Here is a 10,376-nt window from a genome sequence, read left to right as displayed (position 1 = left end):
CACACACACACACACACACACACACACACACACACACACATACACACACACACACACACACACACAAACAGAGGACAAGGGAGGACGAGTATAAAGACATGTAAAGAGGCACTCACACAGTTCAGCACACCCAATGGACAGCAAGACATATCTATTAAAATTAGTTTTTCACAGAAAATAGTACACAGCAACATCAGAAGAACCGCAACTTGACGATTGTGCAAGACAGAATCAAATAGAAACAGAGGGAGAGAGAGCGAGAGAGAGAGCGACAGAGAGAGAGATGTCAAATTGAATCTTTAATGTGCAACGTGTAAGGCCTATTTGTGTGAGTGCATGTGTGTTTCTATGTGTGCCATATGATTGTGCTCCCAGAAGCTTGTACCTTCATCATCAGGACGATGGTGTTGAGCGCGATCATTGCCATGATAGTATACTCAAACGGCGGCGACACCACAAACTCCCACATGCGATACTGAAAGCTCTGCTTGTTCTGGGGCATGTGTCGGGTCAGAGGCCTGGCGTTGATGGCAAAGTCTATGCAGGCTCTCTGTGAAAACACAAGCAATATGGGGTCAATGAGACTCTTACTCTTCCTGCAGACTGCTAGTACTCACATCAGTGCATTAACTATCCAATAGCACAATTTGAACTTGTGCATTGCTAGAATGTTGTTAGTATGTGACTGGCTGATGGGCGATATTGCTCAAACATTCAGCTGCTGGAAACTTTTCACTCCCATCAAACGAGGAAATGAGGCAACCTTGGTCAACATCAACAGACATTTCTCTAGCTGTAGAAAATAAATGGACATCTGGTGAGTGCTTTCTGGTGTTGCTGGTGGTGTGTATGAACAATTAATAAGGATGCGCTCTTTTCATAACATCTGTGTGTCAAATAAGGACCAGCACATCTTGTGGTGTTATCTAACATAATGGGTTAAAGATGTACCAATTGAAATACATATGGACACAATATATGTTGCTATTAACAGGTGAAAATTAACACGATTAACACAAAGACAAAAGAGTAGTGTAGTGTAGTCACTGTACTCATTCCTAAATTCTACTATCATCTCAGTCTCCCTCGTGTCTCCCTCCACTGTGTTCCTCCATCTTGCCTCTTGTTCTCTGTCTGTCTTTGTCACCACGTCCTTTTTGGTATACCTCAATCATCTTTTCTCGACGCATTCATTTCTCAATTCCACCATCATCTAAATTTCCCATCTACTTCAGTCTTTCTCCTTGTGTCCATGATCTTCTCTTGACTTCCCTCTCGGCCTCCATCCCTCATCTCTTTGTTCATTGATAAGCTGTAGTTGTAGTCCTCCATCTTGTCTTCTTCCATGCTCCCTTCCTTCCTTGCTTCCACCTTCCCTATGCTCCTGACCGCCATCCTCCTTCCCTCCCTTAATCCCTCCTCACCTCGTTCTTTTCTAAGCTGTAGTCCTCCATCATCTTGTCTCCTTGCTCCTGGAAGGTGATGATGATGAGAGCCACGAAGATGTTGACGAAGAAGAAGGGGAAGACCACGAAGTACACCACGTAAAAGATGGACATTTCCATCCGGTACCCCGGGCTCGGGCCCTGGTTCTCATAAGTCGCATCCACTGAATGCTTCAGCACCCTGGAGAGGAGGAGGAGGAGGGGAGCTGGTCAGAAAGCGTGTGTGTGAAGTGTGTGAGGTACGAGACAGCATCAGATCAGCGTCAGCATCAGCAAAAAAATCAGGCGGGAATATATTTAGAAGTGTATGCGAGTGTGTTTCATGTGTGTAAACGTATACTCACTGCGGCCACCCCTCTCCGGTAGACACGGTGAAGAGGGTGAGTAGGGCCCAAGCCACGTTGTCGTAGTGGAAATCGTACTTCTTCCACTCCCGCTTCTGCGCCTTCACTTCGTTATCACGCTCATAAACCAGATATTCGCCCCTGAAATACACCAAACACATCATCAGTCCTGAGAAGACATAAGTGAAGGGAGAGTTTGCTTCCATATGTGTCGATGTATACTCAGGGTTTATTGCGCCACATGCACACATTTATGTGATATGTGAAAGTTTGGATCCACATAAATCTATGGCTGCAGGTTGCCAGGCTGCTGAGCAGTCAAACAGTTGCTGGTACAATTTCCAGTGCGAATGGCACCAAATTCTGCAGACGTGGCCATGATCAAGTGAACCTAGGGTATTCCAACCTCCTGGATATAAATTGAATGATAACTACAAATAGCCAAATACTGTGATAGAACATACAGTTGCTGGTTATATGTCATTGCCTAGAAATAAACTGTTTATACAGTGAGCCATGAGAGCCATGGATTATGGAGGCACAACTTAATATAACCACACAATGGGTGTTCCCTGACCTGCAGTCGCGCTCAAACTCTTTGGATTCATCAGTGCAGTAAAAGAAGCGTCCCTTAAACAGCTGCACAGCCACCACAGCGAAGATGAACATGAAGAGCATGTAGACAATTAAGATGTTGAGCACATTCTTCAGAGAGTTCACCACACAGTCAAACACAGCCTGGGGAGAGAGAGAGGGGTGGGGTGGGGGGACAGAGGAGAGAGGGTCTTTATTACGTTGAAGAAACACATTGGGTTGCGATTATTTGTGCCATTTTCTGTCCCAAAATGAGTTTACGTGAATGCCTACTCGGAGAGGCACAAAATGGCTGCTGCAAACATTTGGGAACTGTGGCCCAATTTTTACTGCTGTTATGAGGTAGGTTTGCATTTCATTGTGTGACTTAACTTAAATGGTTTAAACAGTTTGAAGAGCTTTAATAGATCTGCTTTTGATAAGGGAAAACCACACAATTTAATATATTGCTTCAGGTGTTAAATAATACGCACATATTGAATACAATAGTTTTGAAATATAAACACGATAACTGTTGCTAATAAAATTCTGTAACACTGAAAAATACTTCAGGTTGTTACAAACAGCTTCCATTATGCATTTTGCAACAGCAAGTTTCCAAAAATACAAACTTGCAGGGTCTAAAAGAGATGGCTGATGTCACCTTTTAATTTAAATGGACATTCGTGGTGGTTAAGATTTCCACAGGATTATGCTTAAGGAAACAGGTTATGCACAGTATGTAATATATATAATAATGAATGAAGAAGATTCTAGTTTTCCTTCAGTCGACCATGGTGTCCCTGAACATACCTTGAGCTTGGGAAGACGTTTAATGGTCTTCAGAGGTCGTAACACCCTCAGTACCCTCAGAGACTTGATGGTGCTGATGTCTTTCCCTTTACTGCTCCCCCTGTATATATGTGCACATACACACACGCAGACACGCAGACACACACACACACACACACACACCACACACAAATGAAGAGAGTCAGAAAAGGAGAGGCGAGTGCAGGGGATTGATGGCAGGCTTAGTCCTCTTGATTCCAAAATGGCAGTGGGCAGCCATTCCTTGATGGTAGCTGTGGCCGAGTTAACTCAAAATGAGTAACTGCGTCTGGGTTAAACACATAGCAACACATGCAGCATTGCTATTATATTACCCTTCAGCATTTCTGCTAAGTGTGACGTTAGCATTGTTGCTACATGCTAGAGTTAAGTGGTATTTTACAACTACATGCTATGGGAACAACTGATATCATTCCTATCTGAATGCTATCTAACAACTCTGCCTGTTTAACACTCCGCAATGCATTTCAATGCTATATAGAGATGGCTAAAGACTCGGCTTGAACATGCCCGGCTAATGGTGCAGTATACTCATGCTGCATTGAAATCTTGCTTTCCATGCTGTAATACCTATTTTGTCAATAGCAGATTGAGTGATGGAGAACTCTGTGCTACCCAGAGACATTTGTAGAGAGAGTTTAGTCGTGGTCTCAGCACAAGACACAAATGACCCCATAAATATTCTTGGATAGCAGCTGACTGTGAATTTAATTTGAGCTTTGAAAGACACTCAGTTGTAGCTAATAAAAACAAAAACAAAAAATACCCCCTTTAGCTTCAAAGATGGGTTGCAATGTGGTAGTGCCACAATGTTGACAAAACTAGCAAAAACGTTAATGGGTAAATAGCCAAACTCTCTCTTTTGATGACTCTACCGCTACATTTCTACAATCAGTCCTGTATAAACAACTAATATGCCAAGTCTCCAAACCCCAACTAAGATAAGCTGGTTTCATAGCATTGCTCAGACAGCATGGAATCTTGTCTTGTAGGCCTGCTGGCAAAGACAAAGATATTTTAGCAAGCATTTCTTGATTGAAATGCTGAGCCAAACCTCTTTCTTTTTTGGAGGGGACACTGTGGATTACTACACGTATGGGCGCGGAAAAAGGCAAAACTTAGCTTTTGTTTCAGTGGGGCTTAAAGATCTAAAAGCTTACTTAAAAGTAAAGAACCCCAAGCAAGCCAGCCAGTTAACACACTTACTATATACTCATTACTGAGTGAAATAGCTAATGAGCCTCTAAACAAACAATATAGCAATTCACTGACACTAACTAGCTGGCCAGTTAGTGAATAAAAAAATCTAACATGGCCTGTTCCTTAAATAGCTAGCTATTTAGGTAATGGCCACTGTATTGCAAACCACATTAAAACTAAGTCGTTAGCAACAAGCCAAATTTTAGAGTCGTTTTGACTCCCTGCCCTAAGAATTCTCAGAAATCTTCCCATATTGCCAATAAATGTTGGGTGTGACCAGATTAAGGTCAAAGGTGATTGATAGTGAGCCCTAGGGGTGAAGGCTGTGTGTACAGCTGCCTGCATCTTACAGCTGTTATACCAGATGGTATGCTGCTGGTGGTTGTGTGTGTACGTATATGTGTGTGAGTGTGTGTGCGCGCATGTTCATGGGCGTGTGTGTGTGTGTGTGTGTGTATATAAAATAGACTCATTTTCTACAGTGTTATATACATAGTCTTGTCTGTGCATTTGTGTGGGAGTGTTTACATGAATCATTGCATTTATCCAGCTGCTCTCCTGCATTTATTGTAGGCAATATTTCCCTCAAATTCAGCCTCATGCTGCTTTGTCTTCGATTTTGGGTTGTTTGATTCAAGCTCTGTTCACTACTACTGCACCCTTGATTGATATCTCTGATTTACCCCTAATTAGCTCAGGATTCAAATTATTCAGTTGAGACTTGAGGTTCACTTGAGGTTTAGTTGTGTTTGAGTCCGAGCTGGTCCATGGTGAACGATGGAAAAAGAGAAGGATAGACACGTACAGTAGTCAACTGTGATGATGGATGGACAGGTTTTAAAAAAGAAAGAGAGGAAAGCTTTGTGATCGGAAGAACAGGCACTGAGAGTGCAGAAGGAAAAAAAAGGAGGAAAGGAAAAAGAGAACTTTACCCGCCGCCGCCGCTGGTGGTCCAAACGGAGAGATGAGGAAGGGGTGAGAGACAGCAAGACAAAGGGAGAGAGAGAGACAGACAAACACAGGGTGGGAGAAAGAGACAGACAGAGAGAATGGGACACAGAGAAAGGAGGGATTTGGAGGAAAAACATCCATATGAGAGACAGAGAGAAAAAAAGGAGAGCGCAAGGCCTGCGTTTTGTTAGATCAACCCTCCCACCTATAACTACTAAGGACTATTATAACCAAATCCAACATGTGCATGCATATACACACGCAACCATGCATATTCACATTTTGGACAAAAAGTATTACTAAAGCACAGCACCAAACTAGTGCCTTCACCTCAGACATCTGAAACGCTACAGTCGTTTTTCAGTTTTAACTGAAAGACTGAAATGCCAGTACATAATACATACATATTTATTTTAAACACATGATGACTGATGGGAAAAATATCAGACTGCGATTCAAAATGTCAAGGTATCCCTTTAATCTAACCAAACATGATCAGTTAGCTTGCGAACGGCTCTGCCTTGGGAACTTGTTGGGACATGGAGCTCAGTCCCGCTTCAGAAATGTGCAGGACAGCGACTCAAGCGGTCCGAGATACCAGCAGTCCTCAGACTAGACTAATTAGATCAAAGGAGCGATAAACATCTCCAATGAGAGTGCTCAGCCTTTCTGGAGTACTGTTTGATTTCCTCCAATTGAATTAAGGCACTATCTGGATGTGTTTGAGTCTGTTCTGACTGTGGTTTGGATCTCCCCATCGGCCATCAGTGTCGTTAACCCCTATCGTAGCTAAATCAGAGTTTTAGACTTGATTGGTTGAACTGACTGAACTGATTGCTTTGCAAGTTTGCCCATATGTTCACATATGGTGCAAAATCTGTGTTTGCGGGTCTGACTACTTCCTGCAAACTTCACAAAAATTAACTTTAAAGATTTTAATTTGCCTGACCTATGTGCATTTGTTTTACTATCCCTGCTACTTTTGAGTTTGTCTGTAATGACATGTTCTTTCATGATAATCTACTGTTTTCCTGTCCTCTACTTCTATCTCTACTGCGACCATTATGTCGCTCTGTCTATTTGTTAGTCCATACTTCCCATTTCCCTGGGGCTACGAACGCAGGCCTAACACAGAGAGAGAAAAAATACAAACACATAAAGTTGAGCCACATACATATAAATATGTAACACTTCCACAAAGAGATTAGAGGACACAAGAGTTAGTGGCACAAACACACACATATATAAACACGAACAGAAATACAAACAAGTTCATGTGTACCACATACACAACCACATTGTGCAGAAATTAGAGGACAGAGTGTTAGTGACATACACACACAGATAAGAATGAACAAGAGAAAGACTGGAGTAAAGGCCAGCCCTGAAGATAGGGGGAACCACCTCTAGAACCCTGGAGCACCTGCCATGTTGCGGACATTCTCGTGTCTCGGATAAGCAACTCCTCATCTTCATGCTGGTCTGGAATCAGACACCTGCTACCCCTTAACAGTGTGCTGTGATTGTTCAAATTTGTATCTTATACTCTAATCTTATGCTAGCTTGCTATACTGTTAAGATTGTACTTCATTTGTCAGAAGGTTTATTACATTCCCATGTCCTAGGCTTGCTAGCATTGTGAGCATTCTCCATACAAAGGAAAAATCCACCATAAAACACTAACACTGTTAAAAACAGCTACTGGTGATGTACCTTGCATTCCAGGGGACATTTTGGTGTTTGGTGGTGTATTATTATTATTATTATTATTATTATTATTATTCCTGCAGATAATTGGCCAAACATAGACAACGCATCAGCGTCATGTTGAGATGTTTCCAGCGCAGCTACAACAGAGTTTGAAATTCGAAAGCTATCTAAAACATCAGCGGTAAACGTCAGGTTTTGGTGTCGTCCCTCAGAGTGAGAGAGAACATTTTACACCAACGTTGGACAATAATACAGGTAGAAATCCATCGCAGAAGAGGCAGAGATACCAATTTCTCCACCGTCAGTAGCCTCAATAGACCATAATGCAATGCATAGTAATGCAAGTGTAGCGACAATTATAGACACGCCCCAATGTTCACAAACTAGCTTGCTATCTTCATATGCCCATACACCCACCAGTGATTGAAAGCAAAAAGGTCTCTTCTCTGGGGGTTGTCATGCTTGGAAACATAGTCACTAATTGAAGTAGAAGTAGATGAGGCAAATTAAGGGAAAGCGAGTGCACCAAAAGTAAATTGTAAGACCTCATCACAAAATAACTCACAGAATGCATTGAACATCACAAACTGATGATATCTAACAGTATAAGAGTATCTGAGGGTGGATTTTTCCTTTAAGTTAATGGGTACTGGTGGCCACAAGCTTGGTCATTAGTTTGTGATAACTATTGCTTTCTCCATATAACTACAAATGTCTGGTGAAGAAAAATAACAGTAAAAATCAACAAACTGCAGTAACATGGCATGGTTTGAATAGGGGCATAAGATGTCTTGTCCCAAATCCGTGTTTGGGTGTAACTTGTTTTATTCCTCACATTCACCCACTGTCCTGAAAGAGCTATTGTGAACATTGGTGAGGCCAAAAGGGTGAGGAGGAAGCAGTAAGAAAGATGTTGGATATCGCACATGAAAGGAGAGAGGGGTGGAAGGATGGAGAGGGGCACAGGAGGGAGAGGGGGGGGGGGGGGGGGGAGTAGGCACAGCCAGGTTTTTCTCTCAGTACCTCTTTAGGTAAGATGAACACCTTTATTCCTTACTGCAGTTCAGTTTCCTCAGTAGGGAGAGTAAGAGGTTTAAGCCAAGGGAGCTTAGGAACCGAGTGAACAAGACCAAGGGCATAGGGAGCAAGGGGTCAAGGGGATAAGGGAACAATGAAGGGACAATATTATAGGTTAGCATGCTGGGAAAAATGCAAAGTGGAGGGATTTTCTTTGGTTTACGCTTGGCAAACTCCTTATCAGCTTATGACTCAAAGTCATATATCCAGGGTTATAGTCATACCAACCATAGTTTATCATATGCATTATGCAGAATGCATTGAATTATTCATGTTAGTTAGCCATTCCCATTCTCATATGCATGGATACGGAGACCTGATGTGTGCATGGGTGCACATCATCCTCATCCACAGAGTCTATGAGACTTAGGCTCAATTCCATTTCGTTTCACTTCAGCCACTGAAATCTAACTACAGAGCTGAATTTTAATTGAGAGATTCTCACGTTGACTCTAAGTTACAACTTTCTATCTCAAAGTTAGGATTTAGCTTGAGCTTTGAATCAGGATCAGTTTCTCATGTTTCTCACGCAACTGAATTTCAGGTCAGATTCTTTAAAGACCTGAAATGGAATCAAGTACAACCTTGGCATCCATGTATGTCTGCAGATCACCTGTGTAAGAGTGTTGTTGTGTTGGAGATGGTTATAGCAGCACCATCACAGGCCTTTGTGTGTCAGTGCAATGTTCTATGTGTGTCTTCAGTACAATGTTCTATGCAATCTAATAATTTATGCAATCATACAAATAATTTTTCTGTCAGTCATCCATTTGATTTCATGGCCAATAGGCCTATAAAGCAGACCAAAGGAAAAAGTCTACCAAAACAAATCAGTGACATCATCTTTAGGTAAACTCAAGATCCAGAAGCGTCTGAGACATTTAAATACTCCATCATTTCTATAACATATATTTAATCCCGATTCAATAGCTCCTGTCCCTGAAGGTACTTATGTTCTACTGTGGATAAGGAATTATATGACATGAATTAACATTACAGAGGACATAATTTGTTATGTGCAAGGCTGATTTTGTTTTTTCTTCATGTTTTCAGATACACAGTGCCAAGGGACAGGTATGGAATTGTGTTTGTGTTGAAGTTATTTTTACATACGTATACATACATATTAAAGGGATACCTGGATATTTTGAATTTTTCAAAAAACAAGTCTCTGTATTGACATGGCTTGTTAGCATTGTTAACATTTCTTTTGGAATCTGATGAGTATCAGTAAGCATGCAGCTAGTAGTGCTTACTTGGACAAATGCTCAGAAAATTTGACCAATAGTCACAGTACTGCGGTCCTCCATCAAACTATCTGTTCTTTATGAGGAAGCTAAATTGTATTATTGTTAAACATTTTACTTGATTTGATGGGTGTATCTTTACAAATAAATCTTGCATAGTGCAGCTTTAACTTTCAACAACTTTAACTAGCAAGCCAAATAGCGTAACGTTACTGTATTCTCCAGAGAAGAGATCAACTAGGGAGCCAGAGAGCGGAGATCACATTCAAATAAACTGTTAATTAATTGTGTCTGTATGTCATCGCCACAGATGCGCCATGGGATGCAGAGAATCTGTATTTGTTTTTTTTCTACAAAGTGACCATTATCTGATTAAGAAAAATAACAGATTGAAATTCAAAATGTCAAGGTATCCCTCTATGTTAATTTATAAAGTGCCCAACAGAAACAGAGAGGATGATGCACACTTGCATACACCAGTCCCATATGCATGATTGGTATTGATCATAATGACTGTCAGTACTATATCTCTCTAACATACTTAAACTGCATTCACATAGAACCAAAACTTTCGCTTTGGGATTTCAGTATCCGTTGGTTCTTGGTTGAGTCTTCATTGACTTAAGTCCCACCGATCCGTCCCGTTTTATATTCCGCCCCACCATCCGAAAGCATGACAACAAATCCCAAAATCCACAACTCATGCTTAATCACTATACTTTAACCTCTAACTCTTTAAACTCTATCTTAACCCAGTTATGGAATATTTAACTGTATTTTATCCCCGCAGTCGAGTCCTACTCCTGGGCGTGCAGAATAAGGAGGGTTAAAAATACCTGCTCCGACGTGGAGAAGGGTGTGGAGTTTTTGGGAGGGTGGGGTGTTACGGCTCGGCATGGCCTGGCTTGGCCTGGGCCCCCTCCGCTCTAGAACGGCCTGGGCACTAAAGGGTTACAGGTGCAGAGGGTGGTCCTCAC

The 10,376-nt window shown here is 41.7% G+C and overlaps 1 protein-coding gene across 1 annotated transcript in view; it reads right to left on the bottom strand.

Annotated features, from left to right (window-relative positions):
- Nucleotides 1-10,376, bottom strand: part of LOC139640042 (voltage-dependent P/Q-type calcium channel subunit alpha-1A-like) — a gene marked incomplete at its 3' end in the record, with an annotated part of 43,201 nt that overhangs the window by 2,530 nt on the left and 30,295 nt on the right. The window contains exons 26-31 of the mRNA XM_071514199.1: nucleotides 5,347-5,358; nucleotides 3,176-3,275; nucleotides 2,367-2,527; nucleotides 1,790-1,930; nucleotides 1,425-1,626; nucleotides 386-550 (exon numbers count right to left, since the gene is read on the bottom strand). Coding sequence (XP_071370300.1) covers nucleotides 386-550; nucleotides 1,425-1,626; nucleotides 1,790-1,930; nucleotides 2,367-2,527; nucleotides 3,176-3,275; nucleotides 5,347-5,358 — 781 coding nt within the window. The remainder of the gene's footprint in view (nucleotides 1-385; nucleotides 551-1,424; nucleotides 1,627-1,789; nucleotides 1,931-2,366; nucleotides 2,528-3,175; nucleotides 3,276-5,346; nucleotides 5,359-10,376) is intronic.

This window comes from Centroberyx affinis, unplaced genomic scaffold, assembly GCF_046629955.1.
Source record: "Centroberyx affinis isolate AG114_WGS23_722 - 3 ecotype Tasmania unplaced genomic scaffold, CSIRO-AGI_Caff_v1 ptg008237l_1, whole genome shotgun sequence".
NCBI lineage: Eukaryota > Metazoa > Chordata > Actinopteri > Beryciformes > Berycidae > Centroberyx > Centroberyx affinis.
Note: the sequence above shows the minus strand (reverse complement) of the source record. Positions and strands in the feature narration are given on the sequence as shown.